The sequence below is a fragment of the Sinocyclocheilus anshuiensis genome, unplaced genomic scaffold (genome assembly GCF_001515605.1).
Source record: "Sinocyclocheilus anshuiensis isolate Anshui unplaced genomic scaffold, SAMN03320099.WGS_v1.1 scaffold634, whole genome shotgun sequence".
NCBI classification, from domain to species: Eukaryota; Metazoa; Chordata; class Actinopteri; order Cypriniformes; family Cyprinidae; genus Sinocyclocheilus; species Sinocyclocheilus anshuiensis.
The window spans coordinates 98,412-121,910 of NW_015542350.1; the positions used below are offsets into that span (position 1 = coordinate 98,412).

At 38.5% G+C, this 23,499-nt stretch overlaps 1 protein-coding gene across 5 annotated transcripts in view; it reads right to left on the reverse strand.

Annotated features, from left to right (window-relative positions):
• Window positions 1–1,658: 1,658 nt before the first annotated feature.
• Window positions 1,659–23,499, reverse strand: part of LOC107691483 (SET domain-containing protein 5-like) — a 30,798-nt gene continuing 8,957 nt past the window's right edge. For 2 of the 5 annotated variants that reach the window (XM_016490086.1, XM_016490088.1), the window contains exons 3-23: window positions 17,717–17,970; window positions 17,082–17,140; window positions 14,720–14,907; window positions 14,477–14,515; window positions 14,087–14,332; window positions 12,798–12,946; window positions 12,504–12,621; window positions 12,246–12,355; window positions 11,895–12,141; window positions 11,696–11,776; window positions 10,874–11,089; window positions 10,438–10,779; window positions 9,380–9,625; window positions 9,025–9,148; window positions 8,657–8,919; window positions 8,473–8,529; window positions 7,038–7,520; window positions 5,336–5,595; window positions 4,410–4,555; window positions 4,225–4,307; window positions 1,659–3,792 (exon numbers count right to left, since the gene is read on the reverse strand). In XM_016490086.1, coding sequence (XP_016345572.1) covers window positions 3,253–3,792; window positions 4,225–4,307; window positions 4,410–4,555; window positions 5,336–5,595; window positions 7,038–7,520; window positions 8,473–8,529; window positions 8,657–8,919; window positions 9,025–9,148; window positions 9,380–9,625; window positions 10,438–10,779; window positions 10,874–11,089; window positions 11,696–11,776; window positions 11,895–12,141; window positions 12,246–12,355; window positions 12,504–12,621; window positions 12,798–12,946; window positions 14,087–14,332; window positions 14,477–14,515; window positions 14,720–14,907; window positions 17,082–17,140; window positions 17,717–17,970 — 4,251 coding nt within the window. In that variant the 3' untranslated portion in view covers window positions 1,659–3,252. Of the gene's footprint in view, window positions 3,793–4,224; window positions 4,308–4,409; window positions 4,556–5,335; window positions 5,596–7,037; window positions 7,521–8,472; window positions 8,530–8,656; window positions 8,920–9,024; window positions 9,149–9,379; window positions 9,626–10,437; window positions 10,780–10,873; window positions 11,090–11,695; window positions 11,777–11,894; window positions 12,142–12,245; window positions 12,356–12,503; window positions 12,622–12,797; window positions 12,947–14,086; window positions 14,333–14,476; window positions 14,516–14,719; window positions 14,908–17,081; window positions 17,141–17,716; window positions 18,001–23,499 lie in introns of all 5 variants that reach the window. The other 3 variants (XM_016490085.1, XM_016490084.1, XM_016490087.1) reach the window with 3 other exon arrangements.

Here is a 23,499-nt window from a genome sequence, read left to right on the forward strand (position 1 = left end):
ACCACCCAAACCTTGGGCCTGACCCAATACCCACATTTGCGGTCTTTGCCACTTGAGAGTGCATGTGCATCACAGGTAAGTGTGCAAGAATGTCATGACAGGTAAGAATAATGTCAAAGCTCAGTGACCTTAACGCACACTAAATCCACATTATTAAGTAAGAGTGGAATTTCAGACTAAGCATATCCCATCATTCATCATGTTCAGGAACTCACATCTCCTGATATCTTAAGATTCCAAGGAAAACTTTCCAGTAAGTTAAATTAATTAGATATTTCATATCATTTGGTAGTAAAACAGTTGTGCATTGTATTGGTGCAGAGCTGAGTATGTGCAGTTTGTACAACATTTGCAACTGTTTTATCACAAGTTTTTATTAAAGTGCAAAGTATTGAGAATCAAAAAGTGCAAAAGTCCTGTAAAAAGTTTACTTGCATCTTTACAACACTATGTTGTGTGTCTCACCAGGTAATCCAAAGTTTTCCACACACTTGCAGTCTTCATGCCCAATTAAACATCTGGGCCAAATACAGAAAATACGACAAGTGGTCAAGTGCAAAGACCGCAAGTGACAGGGACAGGCCCTTGACACCTTGGTGTCATTACGAACTTGTTCTGAGTGTATCCCTTCAGCTTCATGCCAGTGCCTTCTAGATGTCACAAACAATAATACTTATAGAAGCTTTTATATTTTAGTTCAATAATGAGGCTTAAATTACATTTCTTTACCTCTTCAATTGCAAATGGCAAGACTGGTTAGCGAACTACTTGTATTCAACTTTAGATGTGCTTTACATGACTTGCCAATGCATGTTGATAACAGATATACTGAATTAGTTGTGTGAACTCTTCTGTGTGTAGATGTAGGCTACACACTTCAAGTTACTTAAACTGAACAGGTAAAAATGCACGTAACCGGCAAAGTTTAAGCCCTTGTTTTAGCGCAGTGATTGACAAGCGAGTAGGTGCTCCTTTACTGCTGTTCAAACACATTTGACTACATACGTGTATACTATGATTGCCATGTGGTCACATGCATTTTCTATCACCTTTAAATAAAAGTAGACAGACGGACTATTTTGGACCCCATTTAGACTTGTATTTAGCATTGTACACTTGCCCAAACTCACATTTTAATGGCCAGTTTAAAAAGGGCTTTAATGAGTACAATGAGGTCGAATTTTTTCTATTTCTTTAAGGCCCTTCATAGACCTTATTTTGCAACTACTCTATAGGGTGTTTTTAAGTGTTATCAATAGAAATAAACCATTGTTGTCAATCATCCTGAGCTCTCGTTCCATGCAACCAATATTCAGCAAATGCTAAAACTAGTTTTAAAAATGTTCACAAACATTTTTATTTAAAAAGCAAAATTTTATGTCACGAAAAGGGGAAGGGTTCAAATTAGGTTAAAAAATACAACAAAAATATGTCTATGGATGCTAGAAAAGTGCCAACTGTTTGTGGGGTTAAGAAGAGGTGAATCTCAATCAAAACCTTATCCCATAAACCCAACCCTAGACTGTTACAATGACACACAAAAGAAATATCATGCAGCAAATTTGGTGTACTATATTTCTCTGAGAACAGAATGACACTTCACCCAAGTACACATGATCTTGTAGTTAAGGTGCTGGTAAATTTCAGATCACATAGTCTTTTTTTCCTTTTCAAGAGACATTCATATAAACCAGTGAGCTAAGGCTGACCACATTACCTGTCATCATTTCAAGATCTTTTTACATTAGGGCAAAACAAAAACGGACTTAATTTTTTCTGTTGTTGGACCACGCTAGAATAAATCCACCAAGCAGACAACTTTGATTCTCTAAATGCAACAGGGGCATCGGTTTTGTTAGAAGTGGGGTCAATATCCCACTACTGTGGTCATCATTGCACATGACTTGTTGATCTCACTGTTTAAGAAAGGTGTCATCCAAGGGAGGTACAACATTATGCCTATTCTGTTAGAAAAAGGCTGTCCCGTGAGCAGCTTTTTGTAATTAAAAAGTGGGAAAACACTTACATTTGAGAGACCACAGCAGCAGCACACTTGCTTCGTCTTATTTACTGATCAAACCATTTGGCCATAGCATTTCTTTACTCTCTTCCTTTTGAAAATGGTGGTTGGAATGCAAGGACTGGTCAAGGAGAGAAAATTAAATGAAAAGAATGAAGTTAAAGAAATTAAGTATACACTTAGGATTAAAGGGTTTGGGAGGGTACACATACTTTTAACAGAGTATAAACGAAAACATTTCTGCAAATTCTTTTTGGCAAGTCCTGTGCTTTGCGAGTCACAGAGAGGATCTTTAACAATCATTGGAAACAAGTTAAAAAACAAAGTTTGAACTGACAATTGCATTTTTTTACCTTAAGAGGCAACCGAGATCACACTGGGAAACAAAATAAACAATTCAACTGGACCAACTGAAGCACCATAAGATCTGCTTGTCAAGTATTATATATCAAGTGAGTAGTGATTTTATGACACTAACATGAGAATTCGACAGGCTAGAGGCCCATCGGACCCTAACGATCGCTAGACACTGGAATGATTCAGAGTGAGGAAATAACTCACTGTTCACTTAAGAATTGCTTTCATGTGCATTCAAAAACACTTTGCTCTGAGCCAAGCATGCCATCCATGAACGCACTACTCGACTGTTCTGATGACGACTACTGATAAAACTGAAAACAGGAGAGTGTATTCCTAGTCAAGCGTGCAAAGCATCTTAAAGTAAGAGTGCCATTTCATATGGTCATGATATCATTCATTAGACATGAAAGTTGAAAACTCATCTAAGATCAGCATGATCACTTTTACTCTTAGACAAGTCTTAAACATGAAGGCCTACTTTTAGAGAAACGGTTTTGTTTCACCACTGGTGCTTAACTCCTCTTACTCCTAAATACTTGCATCTCAGTGTGAACACGTCTTTGTAGCATTTGGGTGAATTTTCAAAATACATTTAAATCTGGTTATATACTCCAAACTAGTTACTTTAATGTTCCATTGATTTGATCGTTATGAAGTCCACACTAAGTTACATGTAATTGCAGAAATTCCGTTTTTGGAAAAAGATAAAAGGAACTGGGGAAAGTAAAGAGAAAAAAGTAGACCATCCATACAGAACTCAATACATCAAATTCCCTCTAACAACGCATAGCTTCTCCACAGGAAAAAGTGAGGAGGATGTCACACTTCTCTTTCTGACACACACACAAACAGATACACTCACACTGTGGGTCCTAAAAGGTCCCCGACTGTGTCCATACCCCTGAACCCTGTAAATTTCGTTGTGGATAGTGCTGTGCTCCAGAAGCTGTGAGATGTCTCGAGTTAGCCTGACTGGGTCTGTCTGTTCTCTGGCTGTGCACTCTGGATGACTGGGCCAATCTGGAGCCATGAGCAACTTGTGTGTGTGGTACTGCAGCGCTGTCCATTTTAAGGTGGCCTCTGGCGGGTAGAGAGAGAGCAGCAGACAGGGTGCTGTCCAACAGTTTAGCTTTAAGGCTTGAGGTGTCCATTCCACCTCCACTGCTGCTGTGAGGATGTGGCGCACACATTGATGAGTCCACTGAGGAGATGGATACTGTAGAAGAGGACGGGCTTTCTTGGGTGAGTGGGCTGTGTGTGGGCAGCTTTAAAGGATAGTAAACCGGCCCCCCAGAGCTGCAGCGGGGAGGGGAGGGGCTTACAGATGGACAGAATGGAGAGGAGGAGCTCTGCTGGTCATAGGCTGGGCTTTCCAAATGCTGATGGGATTCTGGCTGGAGAGGCAGCATCTGCTAGATGTTCATTAAAAGACAGATTTAACATATGGTTTCCACAAACATTAAGCAACACAACTATTTTCAACATTGATAATAATAGGCAATGTGTCTTTAGCACCAAATCAGCATATTGGAATGTTTCTAAAGGATCACGTGACACTACAGCCTGGAGAAATGGCTGCTGAAAATTCAGCTTTGCCATTACAGGAAATAATTAAATTTTTAAATATATTAAAATTGTTATTAAAAAAAGTTATTTTAAGTTGTAATCCCTTTTCACAATATTACTGTTTTAACTGTATTTCTCATTGAATTAAGTATTCTAATTATTTAATGATTTAATATTCTTAATTATTCTAAACTTTTGACTGGTAGTGTATGAATTCCATGACATTAATCAAAATATCTGTTATTTTTTTCCTCGGTTGTGCATCGTGAACATTCTACCTGATGTGGGTGAAGAGAAGGACTCTCTAAGGGAGACGCCAGAGATGAGCTTTGAAGATCAAACATGTCCATTTCAACAGCATCTGACAAGACACAGAGAATTAATACAAATCTGCTGATAGCATACTCAGTTCTGTTACGGAGGAGAAAACAAATAGGATAAAAAAAAAAAATTCAAATCATACCAGAGCTCTTGTCATGACTGCTGATTTGGTCATTCATTCCGGCATCTGCTCTTTTAAGGGCATGCTCTATGTTTAGATTACCCCTCAGAACACGCTCCAGAGCACCCTGTCCCTCCCTCAACCGCTCAACTGATGTAGAGACCATCCTGATAGACACACAGAAAGTCACAGTCACATTCACGATGACCGTTTATTAGGAATCTGTGAGAATGTGTATGAAGAGCTAGAATTTAGCAGGACCAGGTTTATTATCGTTAACTAAAACTATTTAAAAAAAAAAACGAACTGAACTGTAGAATAACTAGAAATAAATAAAAACTAAAACTGAAATTAAATAAATTAAACCTAAATAACAATACAAAAAAAATAAAAAATAAAAATGACAAAAGCACATCAAATGTACCAAAACAAACAAAAAAACCACTGCAATGTCAACAACAGCACCAAATACTGAGGTGTATACAATCACATTCCTCTGGTGCGTAGCCCCAAAAAATTAGATCATAGTTAAATGTTATTTTAACTATGATCTAATTAAAATAGCCCCCCCCCAAAAGCCTGTACACTTCAGAAGTCTTTATTCAGAGGCCAGAAAAACACAGAAATACTCGGTACATACCACAAAACAACATTTTTATGGCCTCTTTTTTTTTTTTTTTTTGATGAAGAGTGTTTAAGCTCGAAACGTCACCTGTGGTGAGAACATAATTAAATACTTCTCTATCTCTGGAGCTGTGGTGTGCCTACTTTGATGTTTTCGTTCTCTTTTTTTACCAAGAATAAAATAAAACTGAAACTGAAAATATAAAATTAAAAACGAACTGAAAATCTTAATCAAAACTCCAATAGTGTCAAAATAATAATAAAATTACACCGAGCAGAACTGTTGACATAGGTTGGTATGAATCTCTGTGTTTTTTACTCACCAGTGGTTGGACTCTGGTCCACCCAGCATTGTGGTCTGTGTGTGGTTTCCAGACCTGATGCCAGGAGGACTGACCTCCTCTATCTGTGGAAAAGCTTGGCATTCTGGAGAGAATGAATTGTGCGGAGAGACTGAAGGCTGAAAATGTGTGCGTGGCTGTCCTGGAGACTCTGTGCGAGGGCAAACGGAGCTGAGGTTTGTGACGTGGGGTGCTGGGTCCCGTGGCCCTTTCTTTCTTTCCCTGTACTCCAGCAGAGAGACCTACATGGAAAGAAAGTGTATAAGAGTGACTAAAAGATGCACAAGGATGATGAATATGCAAGCAGTTCTGTCCTTCAGTATAATTTCTTAGTACACACATGCATCATAACATTCACGTTCACATAAAGCAACACATGCATGATCAATTGATGTAGAATGACATCCATCTATAACTTAAATGAGTATGAGAAAGATACAACATGCATTATTACCCAACGTTGCTATTCAGAAAAACATCACACTAAAAGCCACTACATTAAATGCTCATATTAACCCAATCAAAAGCTGTTTAATAAAATAAAGATGTGCATTTTTTTCTTTCAGAGCTAAAGAACTTGCAAAACTAACATCAGGTCATGAGAAAAGTTTAGGATTCTACACTCCATAAAGGCGAAGAAAAACCCACATACATATACAGACATATTCACCATGAGAATTGCTTTTAGATTAGACAATGAAAGCACTGGTGTCTTTGAATGAATACAACCCGCTCTGCAGCAGTTGACTATTTTTCTTTTTAAAATCAATTTGCTCAATACAGATGAAGGAGTACATCATCTGGAGATGCAAATGTCATGGACATGCACACTTCTAGATGGAGGCCACTTATGTGATATTCACCATGTTCTGCCCTGGCTTGAACTGGCCCCTTACAGCTAATGCCTGGTACCCAGACAAGCCAGCCAGCTGACTACCAGCACTCACCATGACCCTCTGCCTTGAGAAAAGGGTGGAAAGAAAGATTTTGCAAAAGTTTTAAGAGCAAAGAGGAGAAGGAGAGAAACGGAGCGAATCAAAGACAGAGCAAGAGTTTCATGCAAGATAGAGGACCACCCTTCACGATTTAAATGTATGTGAGAAAAAGGTAAAAAGCTTTTGGATTAGCTCTTTTGGGATAAACAGTTTGAGTTCATAGTCCAGCAGTTATTACTTATTATTACACCAAGTCAAGAAATATCCTCTGCTAACTACATCTGTCCCCAGATGTTCCCACAAATAATAATAAACTGAACATCAATATTTGTGAGATTAATTTCATCTGAACAGTTTTGAGGTGAAAGTCAAATTTGTTGTCACTGGATAATGATGTGAGAATTTATTATATGTAGGATATCAATTTATTAAATTAGAATTGTTTATTAATGGGGGATTTCTGAACAGAAGATTTAATTTAGATATATGTGGTATGGGGAAAATAAAAAGAAAAGAAAACATTTTATTTTGAAGTGACAAGTTAAAAATAGACCCTTGGAGGAAGATGCCCCAGTTAGGATATGTTAACATGGGGGTCATCTTACACCTGTAGTTGGGCAAGATGGTCCCCTTTTATCTATTTCAATGTATTTTCACAATATATTGATGATACATTACCTTCATCCTGTACATGCTAAAGAAAAAACAAACTTGTAAATTGGAGAAACTGATGTGGCCGTAGGACTTGCCTTCTTCTTCTGTGGTGGATTGCTAGGGAGGGGGGAATTGTTGCTCTCTGAATATCCACCTCCAAACTGTGTGTCCAGATACATTGAGAGAGAGCCAGACCCCGCCTCCATCAGCAGCCCCTGGCTGCACATTGTGCTTACGTCGGAGTCAGCCGTGGACATGCCTCCCTCTGATTGTGGGAAGTGTCTGTCACTTATAGGACCAGTGGGTAGATTGGCATTGAGGGGAGAGCAGGTGTAAATGAGGTTAAATTCTGTCCTAAAGGCCTGTTCTCTGGCCTGTGCCTCACTGGCATGTGAAACCAAGGAAGAGTCACATAGACTGGACACAACAGCTGAGCTGCGGGGAGTCCCACCACCAGATCCATTCAGAGAGTCTGGAGCAAGTGAGAAGTCATCTGACACAGGAGCCGGGCTTCCCCGGGTTGTGGAAAAGTCAGGGAAGGTAGTGACCCGTGAAGTGAAATCTGGTCGCAAACAGGGCTGAACAGAAAAAAAAAAAGGTTTAAAAAGTGAAATGATTAAAACACAATGAAAAACTTTCCTTATGAACACTCCTAGCATTTTAATGGGTAACACTTTTCAATTAGGTCCCATTAATTAATGTTAACACATTACCTAACAATGACCAAAACATTTGTTACAGTTTTAATTAATCATGTTAGCTCAGGTCCATTAAACAGTATAACAGATGCAAATTTTTAATGGTTTTAAAAATGTGTTAATAAATGATGACATTAACATTAACTAAGCTTAATAAATATTTTAAGAAATATTTTTCACCGTTAGCTCATGTTACCTAATGTAGTTAACTAATGTTAACAAACAGAACCTTATTGTAAATTATTACCGATAAAAATTGTAAATTCTATCAAGCCACAATTAATGTAATTCACTTTTCTTTTCTTTTTTTTTCCAGTTTATTTGTATAGCACATTTCAGTGGCTAGCTTCAGTTTTCAGTTTGTGGTAGCTTCAGTTTAACTTTAAATAAATATATTTAGGCTTGCTGTTGATAATAAATGTTGTGTATAATGCCTCTATAATTTGTGTTTGTTTTATACTTTTATTTTTTTTATTCCTGTTCTTAATGCTGTTAAACTTTAAGGATTTTTTGTGGAGTAAGAATACATGTAAAATGTATGTTTTTAAATATTTAGTTTAATTTAGCAGTATTTTACATTACTTTTGAATGTAACAATAAATTGCCACTTAAACACCAATGCAACTTATACATGTTTGTTTTTCTCTCAACAATACACTTTTGACCTGATATGACTTACTTTCCAGTAAAAATGATAGATATATGCTTTTTGGCGCACAGTTTTCTTCTTAATTTTAGTCAAAACAACGTCATCAACACATCTTCCAAACTTAACCATGATATAATACAACCAAGCAATAACACTTCCATGTATGTGCGCACTGAAACTTACTTCTGGAGTCAGAGATTCTGATCTGTGCACAGGAGAGGCCTCAGGAGAAGAGATGTTCTGTAAAAAGAAAAAAAAAAGTCATGTATAAGGCTATTATGTCTTCTATTACTACAGCAAATCTCTACAAGCTGCTGTATTGAGACAGAAGTCCATTTTGAGTGTGTGTGTGTTTTCATTTGTTCACCTCAAACTGTAGAGGCGTATTGCAGCGGCTGGCGGGCCGGGATGTGAGAGGAGAGTAGGAAAACATGGTAGCATTCAGCATCTCTACTTCCCCACCTAAATAAAGCGAGCAGGGAGTCATAAGCGAATGAAGAGGCGTTGTGGGAAGTTCAGAGGGCAGAGGTGGGGTGATGGGGGACAATGGTCGTAACAAGAGTTCAGAAGGTGGAGCTTCTGTTTCTGATGAACACTTCAATTTTCTCTTCTTAAATGGTCCTGCCAGCTCTGAACAAAGGGCAATATCAAAAAATACTAGTTAAAACCCCAAATCTGATACCAAGGCACGTAATTCACATTCTGCTGTCTAAACAGTAGAGCACGAGCCATTACCAGGTTTAAACGGTTGAGAGCTGCTGGTGCTGCTGGTGTTACTCTTGTGGGAAGAACTGGACTCTGTTCCATCCTCTAACAGGCCAGATAACATGCTCTCATCCAGCACTTGTTTCATCCACCTCTGCTCAGACAGACGTACACAAACACATGCTATGTAGCCACAATAACAATAGGAGCCACAATACAAACTTAAGTTGAGACTACCAAGTCTTTGGGCAATTCAGCTACAATTTAATCTACATCTTTAAAAAACAAAAAACAAAATCTACAAATTCATTTTCAGGCAAAATTCTAATGACACTGTAGATGTGTGTGTTCAAGTTAATTTACTTGTTCAGTAAATCATTCTAACCTTCTTGCAAGAACCATATGCAGGGTCAATCATAAAAGGTCGCCGGCGTCTTTCAGGGTTAAAGGGTGAACCAAAACGAACATAGTGTTTGGGGGTAGTACAGATGAGAGGTGAATGAGATAGTCCTGGCAGCATGTTGAGGGTGGTGGCGAGAACTGTAGGGTCAGTGGTGATGCGTAAAGGGCGTTCCACAGACTCCTCCACCCGCTCTGGAACCTTGTCATTTAACCACTCTGTCACCAGGTACTGTAAATATAAATATTACATTACAGCTCTGAAACATAGCTGACCACAGCCAAGTCACTTTTAAATAGAGTTTTATACAATACAGATTATGCCAAAGCAGTTTTACAGTGTTAAACAGGAATAATACAATAACAGTACAAATGAATACATTTTTTAAGTCACCATGAAATCAAAGAGGACATTTTTAATGGAATATTTGAGTGTTATGCACATCACACATGCACATAATTTTTGATCATGCGCCATTTTTAGCTCAATACTGGCCTACAATCCCTTTCCTCAAGCAACCGGTCACTCACATGAGATCGCAGCAGTTAGCAAATGACAATCAACCATCCAATCAATTCTAAACGGACAAAGTACCGAGCTACATTTTTTCTTGTTTGAAAAGCCGATTTACATCACAATAGAGAAGAAAAAACAACTTCCATTTTATGACGATTTTAAGGTCACCACAAAATCAAAATTGGCTATTTTTTTTTTTTAATATTGCAGTTGTTTTTTTAAATAAATGTATCCTCACATATCAATCATTATTATTATTTTTTTTATTCGAGTAAAATTCCCCTCTTGCAATGACATCTCTTCTCTTCTCTGATTAAGTTTACACCGGTGCAAGGGTCGGACAACCTGTCAATCACATGAGGTTGCAGCAATAGCAAATGTCAACAATCCAGTCAATTAGAGCAGTTTGCAGTTTGGAGAACAGATAGAATTAATTATTTGCGTTAATTGTACAACACTGCAGTTCTCCTCATGACTTATGACAAGAAAAACATGATAATTACCCCAAGTATGTAAGATGAACTCACCTTTTTGGTTTTTAGGTATCTGACATTTGTCTTATTACCCATCCCTGAAGAGGTGGCTCCACATAGTTCTCCATCCTGGAGACTCCCACAGTTTGGAGCTCCCTCTCCCTGGCCCTGCTCCCCGAGGCCTGCCCCTGCACTGCCTTCTTCACCGCCCACCAAAACTCCCTCTGCTGCTTGCTGAGAAAGAGCCTGCCGCTGTCTCCGAGCACGCTGGGCTGAACTGGAGCGGTACCTTGAGATGCGACTCTTAGGACGTGGTTTGGAACTGCGGGAAGTTTGCGCTTTAGGGGCAGGACTGGGTGTAGCAGGGGGCTTTTCAGAGTCAATATCCGTTGTTTCCTAATGATGACAATGAGACAGTGAACGTGTGTAAAAACACACAGCCATCATGAGCTAAAGCTAAAGTTGAGAAAAAGGAGAAAAAATTAACTACCACAGCAGCAAAGGAGGTGCGCCTTGTACTGACTCCTCCACCTGCTCCTGTATTTGATACACTGTTTCCTGCTGTAAGTGAGGGCACTTCTGCCTCCCCTGCTTCCAGTTTGGTTTCTTCAGGTGTAGCTTGCGCTGTACCCTGACCACGTTTCTTTTTCCTCTCAAGGTTCTCAAACATGTGCATTATGGCCTCTGCCTTGCGTTCTTCACGAGACTGAAGGGGGCAAAAGGAATAAGGGGTTAATACGTTAAGTATAGGCCTATAAAATTCATATAGTTTTTTTCCCCAAATTCCATTATATTTTTTCATTTTAATTTTTCTGGATTCTTCTTTTTTGGGTTTTAATTTTCCTGGATTCTGTTTTAATGGTTACATTTAATTTTAGTAATCAAAAATCATGTCTAATTAATTGAAATCATGAAACTTACACTACATTTAACAATTATGTTTGACGAAAAACAAAGTTTAACAAAAATATAATTTTTAGGGCCCTATGAAATTAGATTTCATGTTTTAAATTGTTTTTCATTTTAATTTTTCTGTACTGCATTTTAACGGTTTAATTAAATTTTCTTAATAAAAAAGCACATCTAATCAAATTAATTCATAAAACTTCAACATAATTTATTACAATTTTTACAATAATAGGAGCCTATGAAATGTTGTCTTTATTAATTTATTAATAAAATGAAGGCATAAAACATTAACAATTTAATTACTGTTTTAAAATGTAATCAAATGAAAACAATTTCCATTCTTTTTTAATAAATTAAACGGCATGTATTGATTCATCACTGTTCTGCTCTGATGAAAGCTTACACGTCTGTTTGGTATAAGAGCTCCATTCTCGTCTAACTCCTCCTCTCCATTCTCCAACGTCACTCTGTCCATAAGAGCATCCTGTAGCACAAAAACAAGATCAGCTTCATCATCATGTGAGATAATCATCATCATTATGCGGCAAAGCAGCTGCAAAAAGCAAGTAGGCATTTACGACTGTTTTTCCATGAACACACACCTCTGTATCGCTAACTCCCTGTGCCTCATTTGCATCGTCCAGCAGGTGGTTGCTTTCATCAGAAACACTGGTTATGAGCCTGTCCCCTTCCATCTCTCTGCGTCGGGCTCGTCTCCTTCGTGTTTCTGCTCCAGGCAGGGCAAAGTTTGAAGACTGGGGGGACAGCAGCTGAAGCGGGCGGAGATTGTGTCTCTGCACAGGACAGTCCTGATTGCCCTTATGACATGCACAATCCACTTTATAATTACTGTGGGAAAAATTAGAGAATAAGTGTCAATACACTCACAACTTCATATCACAGTTTATTTAGAATTAATAATAGATGCCAAGAAATTAATTTGAGTGACTAACCAGCAGCTAAACTCATAGTCAAAGCCGATTGTGACTTCCGAATCTTTTGTTATTTGAGCAACAGCATAGATACACAGGTGAATCATCCCCTCTGCTATCATGTGCCGCACCTGCGAGATAAAAGTAATATAATATGAATCAAATTTAGTCAGACTGTTACTGAGCAAAGAAACTATGAAGACACACTCTGTACAAATGTACATATAGGTGAAGCAACCCTACTATGTCAACAGTTAGCAGTCAACAAATTAGGCACACCTCAGCATTGGGTGTGCACGATCTTCTGATAAACCGTGCATCATTGCCAAATGTTCGGGCATCCACACACATCTCCACTTCGTTGAACTTGGAGTAAAACAGGACAAATGGATATGGCCTCGAGTGGAGACAACAGAAGGAATTAGGAAAGACTCTCAATTTACAATCTATGTTTTACAAACAACATACATTTGACTAATTTTACAAAATTCACCGATTCTAATCTAATTATTAAGATAAGATCAACTAGATGTTCAACAATATACACAGATGCAATCACAAATACACTCTTACTTTTTGAAAAAATGTCCGTTGACTTCAAACTGCTGTCTGAGCATGACTTTGCCTCTATACTCAATGATGAGTGTTTCAGGGTCCAAATTCCGTGCAGCTCTGAGAATCTTCCTATGTTTCTGCACACGTGTTACACGACCCAGCTGTAACTACACACATTAAATCCTTGTTGGTAATTGTTGTAAATAAAAATAATTATTAAATGAAAATAGCACAGTACATTTGGAAACAACTGTTTTCAATTCAGTAAAAGAAAATAATTTTACAGATTTTATTCATTTTTAAAGCCATTAAAATGAAGACTGTGAATACATACATACATACATACATACATACAATATGTATGTCACAGATTAATTTCAAATATTATAACAGAATAACAGACAGGGACACACAATTGACCATATGCACGGAGCGTTCTTTAGAACTTCCACATAAAGATAAGCCAGCTCGTAAACTTCCGGTGAAGTGCCATTTGATGTTGTGGAATATATAGGTGGAGACTCTTGAGACCCTCACAGAAACCTAGCAATGACTCGCGGCTCAATTTAGCAGATTCACTCGCGTCATTTTTTACACTCGTGTATGTCATTCCTGAAACTGTATACGTGGACGTTTGGTCCTCTTAGACAAACAAAACTTTTCTTCAAATTGTGAATGGATGATGTGAAATCAGTTGATTTTGACAGTTGACCGGAAATGACTGAGCTGGCTTATCTAAAACCAGGAAGCAACTGTGCATATAGTCAATTGTGTCCTTAACTCTTGCTTATCAGTAAAATAGAGTTATTTGCAAGATTAAAATACTCAAGCCATGTTTTCCAGTGACAGTTTTTACACTATTGACTATGTGAGTCCATTGAAGATTAATATTTAATAATAAATATATGACATCTTATCTCTACAATGATTAGTTCCCATTCTTGAATTTGATTGGCTGAGTGACATTCCAACAGTGCTGATATAAGCATTGGGACTTTTAATTATTTGTGTTCCAGATAAGCTGTCAGTCTGTATGTTACTGGTGGTCATGTGACCCTTTCTGCAGGTTATACTGTTACACCATTAGGTGGTGACAACCTGTCTTTTAAAGCAAATCACTGACTCTGATTATTGATCCATTTAGGAACAAAACACCACTAATGCTGTGTTGCTCATGCTTTGGCTTTGTTTGGAATCATTTTTACATTGTGTTTTATAAATACTATCTATGACATTTAATACATGATACAGTCTTAAAGTGAATTTAAGACTTTAACACTTTGATGAACTGTGAAACCCATCTATACCTGCATTTGCGCGCCCAACACAGTGTTGTTGCAGGCTAGTTCTGTTCTATTAATGGTGTCTATGGCGACAGTAGATGGGGTGGGGGAAGAGTTGCCGTTGGCACAGTAGTGTTTGAGGAGGTTCTGTACATCAGCACTGTACTGGTTAGACAGAGCTTCCTCGTACTGGTCCGTCCACTGGCGAATTCGTGTCTCCCATCCTTCTGTTGTATTCTCATCCAGAACACTAGCCTCAGAAGCAGAGTTCTGCAACAATCAGAGGGTGTATTTGATTAAATTCATCTGGTTAATTTTAGTCTTTGGTAATGAATAGTACTAAAGCTTATTTCCAAAGAAGAAGAGGTGGATCAACTTTTTTTTTTTCATTTGTTTGCATATTTGTGTCCATACCTTCATTCTCATGGATTTTCTGGAACCCTCTCTGTAAGCCTGAAATGAGAATATCAATTTTTATTATCATATAATATAGAGAGGATGGGAAAACTGAGAAAAAGTGAGACTGAGTTAGACACAATTCAAACTCCATGAACATGTTCACTTGCTCTGACAGAAGTGACAATTCAGCTACAATTCAGACTTTTCACATTTGCCGTCTATGTCATGTGAACAGGATTGTGCGTGTATGTGTTATACCTTAACCTTCTTGGCTTTAGGAGTAGTGCGTGTTTTCTCTGTGCTCTTCTTTCTCTTCTTAATTTTGTTGGGTTTGACTCTTTTGACAGTGAGAGTGATGCTAGTGGGCGTGTGTTGAGTGGCCGTGTACGACACAGCAGAGGCTGACATGTCCTCATCTCCACTCTCTGTTGCACTGCTCTCGCCCACTGTAAAGGCAGATATAAATCAAGCTCTAGGCCTGTCACGATAGCAACTTCTTGTTGTGCGATATATTGCCCCAGAAATAATTACGATAAGCGATATTATTTGTCATTTTAAAGACCATTTTATGCCACTGAATATGTAATCATAATGTAACAGCATAATAATGCAAGAAGGCCTACACACTTCCAAATTACAACAAACTTTTAATTAAGAATTTAGATCATGGAAATTAAGTATCAAATATACCTTAAAAAACCTGAATAAATAGTAAATACACATTTTCTAACAAAAAGTGCAAAGTAACAAGTAGTAAAAAAGAAAAATGCACAAAGAACTTGTATGGAGATTTTTCTATCTACAGATTTTTCCCTGACATTCTTTTCTCTGTAAATTAAATTGATTATTGCGACAGGCCTATCAAGCTCAAGACCCAGCATGTCTAACCATCAGCACACGAGAGAGCATGGTGAGGTTGAGACAAAAACACACACACACAAAAACAAAACCTTAATTTATCCCTCACTGTGATAAATTTAGAAATATAAAAACATACCCAAAAAAACAACACTTATTGTTCAAAACCTGTCAGAAAATATAACAGATGAAAGAAAGGTATTACTGGGAAGAGAAGTAACAAATGAAATCAGCCACTGCTCTGATCATCATATTCAAGAGTTGTCCCCGAACATCTGTAACCATATTCTTAACAGTCATTGAAGCCTTGTTGAATATATCTACTGATTTATGAATTAAGTATAACTGTTTAACTGCAATGCATTTGGTTTTATTGTTACTATTAGTGTTGAATAGTAACGGACAGATGTTATCTGGATTATGTACAGTTGATAAATCTTTCTATCCAAATTATTTTGGGCTAGAGGTTCTCCAAATTTTTACAGTGAGTTTAACTTTCACACATCATCTTTCTTTATCTATCCATCAAAACTATTAAAACTATCAGTTCAATATTAAAACTTAAAGGGGACATCGGATGCCCATTTTCCACCTGCTGGTATGACTCTTTAGGGTCTTCATGAAATGTCTGCAACATACTTTGGATAAAACTCCTCAATGATCGTGTAAAACAACACCCTTTTCACCTTCTCAAAAACAGCTCTGTTCACAGCGACCCGTTTCAGTGCATGTCTCTTTAATGATAATGAGCTACTGCTCACTCCACCACTCTCTTCCATGGGGTGTGTAGACACAATACACATTAAGTGCTGCCATGGACTCCGTATATGGCTCGGAGATGGTCATATTTAAATAGATAGCTATCTACATTGAAATCGGCTGCAAATTGAAACAGCTCGCTGGATGACAGTTTCAGACTCAAACAGCCCATAACAAACTGGCTGTGTGTTTTTTTTTTCCAGCTTTTCTGAGCTGGCAGACACGCCAGAAACCTAAATGCAAAAAAAAAAAAAAAAACTAAAAAAGTTAAAATTTCAGCCCATAACAAACTGGCTGTGTGTTTTTTTTTTCCAGCTTTTCTGAGCTGGCAGACACGCCAGAAACCTAACTAAATGCAAAAAAAAACTAAAAAAGTTACAATTTCATCCGATGTCCTCTTTAAATGCTGAGACAAGGCTTTGTCAAGTCAACATGAAAGTATGCCATGACAAAGTTTACCTGTATAAGCATAGAACCAAACATATAAGCATGAATCAATATCAAACTGATTTAAGCTAAATAACATCACATGGTCTTCTGTGGAACTGCTTACAGCTGAATTGAACTTGTTTCATAGTTAATGAGCTTTACACAGACATTGAACTGAACTGAATAAACACTGAACTGACTGAATGACGACACTATTGTCTTGTTAGAGCTGCTTTACAGCAGAGTTTGAATTTCTCTCATATTTGATGAACTTTGCATCACTGATTCTCTTATTTTTTCAGTTTATTACTGTGACGCTACTTTGAAAGAATGAATGAATGAATAAATAAAAGTGACTTGACTATATAGTTTTATTGCCAATACTGGTACCTTATTTATTTTACATTCTTATTTACACATTTTTCCTGGCACAGTTTTTATTGTTTATTGATGATTTGGCAATATTGAAAACACATAAAATGATTTTTTTGAAAAAGTACTTTGAAACTAAAACTAAGAAGTAAAGTGATTCAGAGTGAGTAAGATCATGTTGATTATCACATAAGAGTTTTACCTGAAACATTCTCTGCTTTTCTGCGCTGCCCATCCAGCCCTTTCTTCTTCTCCAGACCCCTGCAACAAGAACAGTCCTTCAGTTCACATTCTCTATCCATTACAGCAATAACTAATTGCCATAACTCGGAGTGAAGCTATTGGTTCTTATAAAGGCGAACCACTGTTGTGATAATTTAGCCAATTTACATATACAGAGAGCTGATTTAAGGCCTAGGCATTTGAGGCTGGACATAAACTTTTGCCTCAAGACGTTAGAAATGAAACTATGGACCTCTGCAAAAATTTTAAATTGGCTCTCTACTAAAGTGACTTCAGTTTGATGGCCATTTATTTGTTTGTGAGATCAAAAATAAAAGCTTCACCAACCAATAAGATATTAGCTTAGGGGAACATGTTGACATTTCCCGTAATCATCGGTTATATTTCAGTGATGGACTGTATTTGGCATTAAATCAAGTGAAATCAGTATTTTCTGAAGGGTTAAAGCATGTGTATTTTACTTTCTTTGGGTGTGCGAACTGTTCTCAGACAGTGACGAAACTGTCATTTTCAGTGTGAAAATCTGCTTGTGATTTAGATACCACTAAAGCACAGTACAATCTGAAATTAAATATTCAGATACAAATCACCCACCTGCATCTCTCACACTTAATGAGGAAGCCATCTTCCATTAGACGGCACGGACACCAAGAAGGTTGAATTGCGCCTTCCACCACCTCCTCCTCCTCCGAAGAGCTCTCACTGTCAGCAGAGTTGTCTGGATCATTGGTGGGGAAATAGGGTCGCGATCGTCCCAGTGTGCCATTGCGTTCCATATGGGAGAAAACGGTCTGGGAGAGTGGGGAGGCAGGAGGGGTGGGAGGGGGTGGAGCTCCATAGTTATGATCCTGACAACACACAATGGAAGACTGTTGCATCTTCAAACAACGGTGTTCAGGCACAACAAAAGGGAAAAGGAAAGAGAGAGGGGAAAGAGAATGAAAGGTGGGGAGCAGGGAAAAGGGGTAGGAAGAAAGAAGAGGTGGGCATGAAAAACTAAAAAATGTGGCATTCAAAAGTAAACAATATTTAATATAGCTAAGAATGTTTTGGCTAAAGTATCTTAATTAAACTACAACCATAAAACTAAATAAACTTCATTTAAGTAAATGTTATTTAAAAAAAATGAGGAACCGTACTGCTAAAGACAAATTGCTTGTGATGTTTCTTATTTGAAAGTTGCCTTGGATAATAACATTTGCTAAATTATTAAATGCAAATGTAACTTATGTCCAGGTTGATTTGCAGTTCTGTTCAAGTCAGGTTTTTGGCTTTGGGTGTTACAAAAAAACTCAATTTAGTTCATGGTAAATTCACTTCAATTTTATACTGTGCACCAAGGCTAGTGGAACTGCAATTATCGACTTTGTGGCTTTGGGTGTTACAAAAAAACCCAATTTAGTTCATGGTAAATTCACTTCAATTTTATACTGTGCACCAAGGCTAGTGGAACTGCAATTATAAATGTATCATAATGCACAAGGTTATTTAATATGATTCAGCACCATGCATGTAGGAGCTACGTCTAATACTTTAAGCTACTGAGTTGCCTGATCCCGGTATAATTAGGTTGACGCGCTTACTTTGTTTGAGGTTCCGTTGTTTTCTTCCTTATTGCATGTCTCCATAAGGAACAAGAAGACCATTCTTCTGTTGCATCAACATACAGTTTATTGGTTCCACAAAACACCAACGTGAATAATGTCCAATTCAATATCCAACACATACACCAAAACAAAGTTTACAATGTCCAGCAGCTTCGCTCTTGTCGTGTGTTGCGCCTGTTGCATGGCCCTGCACTACATTGCTATGCGTTGCGATGTGGTCAAAAAACTTTTGCCCTTCCAGGTCAAACGCCTACCTACAGCAGTAGGAGGGTTACCTATATACTAAAATCTTGTAACGGTCACAGTGCCACTCAGTGGTCAAAATGAGAGTAACATATCACCACCTTATTAAACACATTTTGGCTCCTACACCCCGACCCCTAATTGTTAATGGTGGACAAACATAATTCAAATACAATAAAAAGGAGCCAAAAACTCCACAAAAACAAAAACAGTCTTATTTAAACTTCATGTAATAGACAAAGTTTGGTTATTGGTCTTTTAATGATGCTGGTTTTGGTCTGCAACCTCACAGAACGTACCAGAACACGCTTATCTGAAAAAAACCTCTAGGTCGTTGTCAAGAGCCCAGTAACCACGAGGAGCCGAAGAGTCCATAATTACTGTCTCCAGCAACCAAACTCCTTTTCTTCTGATTCCACTTTTGCCTTCCATACCCATCTTTTCCAGATCAGATCTGAAAGATATTGCACCTGTCTCCATCACCTTCTCATACACTGGTCATGAGGTTCAAACACACCAGATGGTAAAGCTTTCAAGAGAAGATGATGATTAGGCGTGAGAGGCTCCAGGTCATTAGGATCGTAAGACAGCTTGGTATTTTGTCGATCATTCAAAATGGATTCCACTTCACAGAGATTTGTGAAGTCCATCAGCATCTAACCTTTGTTGACTTACAACAGAGCTGAGAACCCTTTTTACAGAGTGTATCATTCCTTCCATGGTGAACCAGCTGGTGGATTAAAACTCCAACAAATTCCAACCTGTGACAACACTCCTTGAATTTTGTCATGTTTCAACGTAGCAAGAGCCTCCTTCAGTTCTCTTTGTGCCCCAATAAAGTTAGTACCATTATCAGATCTTAGATATGTCACCTGTCCTCTCCTGCTAATAAAATGCCGTAACACATGAACTTGCTACCTCAAGATGGATAGCCCTGCTTGCCATACAGGTGAATGCTACTCGATCTTTTACAGGTTACTCTTCCCTTCTTTACTTCCATTGGTCCAAAGTAATCTACTCCACAGTGTTGGTAAATAGTGGTAAATCAGGAAGGATCCTCTCCTTTGGAAGATCTGCCACCTCTTGTTCAGTTGCTCTTCAATTATGGTGTCTATAAAAGCCACACCCAGAAAAGATCTTCCTGACAGCCGAGTGAGAGTTAGTAATCCAAAATTTCCTCCTAGCTGTGGACAAAGAATGACTTTGTCCACCATAACCCAGATTTTCAGAAATGTCCTCACTGAATTTCCTTTGCTGACGATAGCGAACTATGGCTTTCTCTGCCCCTAATAGATTATCCAGTGTCAAGACAAGACTCTTAGGTGTCGCTGTGACTCTTGATCGCTCAGACTGTATGCCATTATCCTTTGGATTCTTTGGTTCTTTGGATGACCAGCATTTGTATCCTTCTGCTTCTTTCCCAAGCTAATTCTTTCGAACAAGATCATTTTCAACTTTAGAAACCAGGTGACTTATATTTTGAGCCTCCTCCACTCAGAAAAGTAAGCAATTAGCTGGTCAGTAGGATTAAACACTTCATTCGCACTAATGAGGTTTACTGTGATTTCTTGTTTGATCCCTGTTTCATCAGAGTCTATTGAGATCTTTAGTGTGCCTATAGGCCAATACTCCTCCTGCAACCACAAGGCGGCTGGACCTTCAAGCCACCAAATGTTCTTCAGAAAGTCTCTGACCTTTCCTCTTGATGAGTCTTCAGCTGGATTGTCCTTAGAACTGACATATCTCCATTGTGAGGGTTCAACTCTTTCTCTAATGGTTGTGATCCTGTTGGTCGCAAATGTACGGAAACGCTTGTCTTCATTGTTGATGTACTTCAATACTGAAGTACTGCTAGTCCAGAACACTGAAACGTCTATCTGGATTTTCAATTCTTCTTTTAACATTGCGTCCACCTTGGTAGCAAGCACAGCTGCCATCAACTACAAACGGGGAATGGTTACAGCCTTCAGTTGTGTCACTCTGGCTTTACCAAAAAGAAAGGCAATGTGAATGTAGTTCTCATGATTAGACATTCTGATATATGTCACTGTGCCGTATCCATTTTCACTGGCATCCTGCAAAATGGTGCAATACTGAAGTACTGCTAGTCCAGAACACTGAAACGTCTATCTGGATTTTCAATTCTTTTTAACATTGCGTCCACCTTGGTAGCAAGCACAGCTGCCATCAACTCCAAACGGGGAATGGTTACAGCCTTCAGTTGTGTCACTCTGGCTTTACCAAAAAGAAAGGCAATGTGAATGTAGTTCTCATGATTAGACATTCTGATATATGTCACTGTGCCGTATCCATTTTCACTGGCATCCTGCAAAATGGTGTAGTTGAGTGTGCCTAAGTTCTTCAAAATCCCCTGGCTTAATGCATCTGTCCACAGTGAATGCAGCTAACAACTCCAGATCTTCCAGCCATCTTTTACACCGGTTTAAAATGTCCTGTGGTATGGCACCATCCTGTCCACAACCTCTCCTGCAAAGTTCCTGTTGTCATCTTGGCAGACAACATGACTAGCGATAGGAACCCCAGAGGATCGTACAGCTGGTGATCGAAGGCATGCCAGGTCTGTTAAGAGACTGATGTTTTACCTCCAACTTGAATCGGAATGAGTCCATTTCCACACACCATTGTAGGCCCAATGCTCTTTCAATTGGAAGTTCATCTCCATCTAAATTTCAACTCTCAACTTTGGCCCTTTGCCCCACTGAGACCCTTTCTGACACAGAGCAAAAAGAGCCTTCATCATCTTTATAGCTTCCTCCTTCCTTAGTTGAACTCAACAAGCAGTCATCCACATAGAAATTCTGCTTGAGGGATTGAATCACATGAGATGGAAAATCAAATTGATTGTCATCTGAAGTTTTCCTTAGTGCATAACTTGCATAGCTTGGAGAGGAAACTGCACCAAATAGATGTACAGTCATCCTATACTCCACAAGTCTTTCAGAGATGTTTCCATCTGGCCACCAAAGCAAACGAAGCAAATTTCTGTCTTCTTTAGCAACCTTCACTTGATGGAACATAGACTGAATGTCACCTATAAAAGCTATGGGTTACTGTCTGAAACGAGTGAGAACTTCAAGAAATAAGCTGGTAAGATTAGGACCTTGCAGAAGTTTGTTGTTCAACGATGTTCCCTGAAACGTTGCTCCACAATCAAACACTACACAAATAGACCATTTTCTTGGATGGTGGACACCATGATGAGGGATGTACTATACTTTCCCAATTTCACAGTGCAGCTGTTCTTGAGGTACTTCTTCTGCATAGCCCTTGCTAATGACATTCATGTATCCTGCACATTCCTGGTGAAAACCATGGTTGTTGAGAAACTTTTTCTTCAAACCAAGGATCTGTTGCTTTGCCAGATTGTTGTTAGGCAGATGGACTTCTTTAGTCTTAAAAGGTAACTTCAAACAATGCTTCCCATCTTGACGTACCTCTGACTGCTCCATGATTTCCATAAACCTGATGTCCTCCCTCGACATTTCTTTCTTCACAGTTCTTTCATTAAAGTCATGATTGTATGGATTGATTAACATTTCCTCCAATCTGCACACCGCAATCCTATTCACTGTAGCAGTTGGAGGCTCCATATCTAGTGCACCACTGTTTCCATTCATTGTCCTAACAGCATATGAGCTAGTCCCATAGCTGTTTACTATCTCCCAATGTTCCAACATCTTTGGAGCATTGGTACCAATCAGCAAGTCGACATTTGCTTTTATGTTTGGGATGTGCACCTTTGATAGGTATGGAAACTTCAGATTATATCAAGTTGTCAGTACCTACTGGCATTTTCTGCTGTGTGAGAACCTCAGAGAGATGAAAGAAGTTAATGCCATCCAGACTAGATACTTCCAACCCAGTCAAGAGTAAGCTGGAACTATGGCTTGTTGCCCCATTTTACTGAGCAGAAACGTGACCCGTTTACCTGAAATATTCAGCTTCTGTATAAGCTGTTCTGAATAGAATGTAGCTGAACTACCCGGATCCAAGAATGCATATGTTTGTGATCTTGTTTCCTTTAATGGATTTAAATTGTACTGGGAGAATGGACAATGCACATAGGTCCTTACGGGCCCCTGTATGCCCACATGTTTTTGCAAGAAACTAACTTGTTATCCAATGATTACTGTTTCACAGCTGCTGATTGCCCTTTGATGTGAAGCACCGTAGGGTGAGTTTGATGACAAACTTTGCAGGTTAAATGCCCTTTACATTGTCTCCTCATGTGCCCAGTACACAAGCATGCAAAGCAAACTCCATTTTCCCTGAGAAAACATATCTTTTCCTTATGCTTTTGTTTTTATTTAAACTGATCACATTCCTCCAATGAGTGATTATTAGAACGGCATAGGCAAACAACCATGTCAGCCTTCCCCGAGTCTGATTTTGAACTCCCTATTACTGAACGTGAGTCCATTTTTGTTACCGTAGAAGCAAAAGTATTTCCCTTCATTCTTTCCTTAGGCTGTGACTTAAATCTGGTCAGTGTCTTTGTTCAAGTGA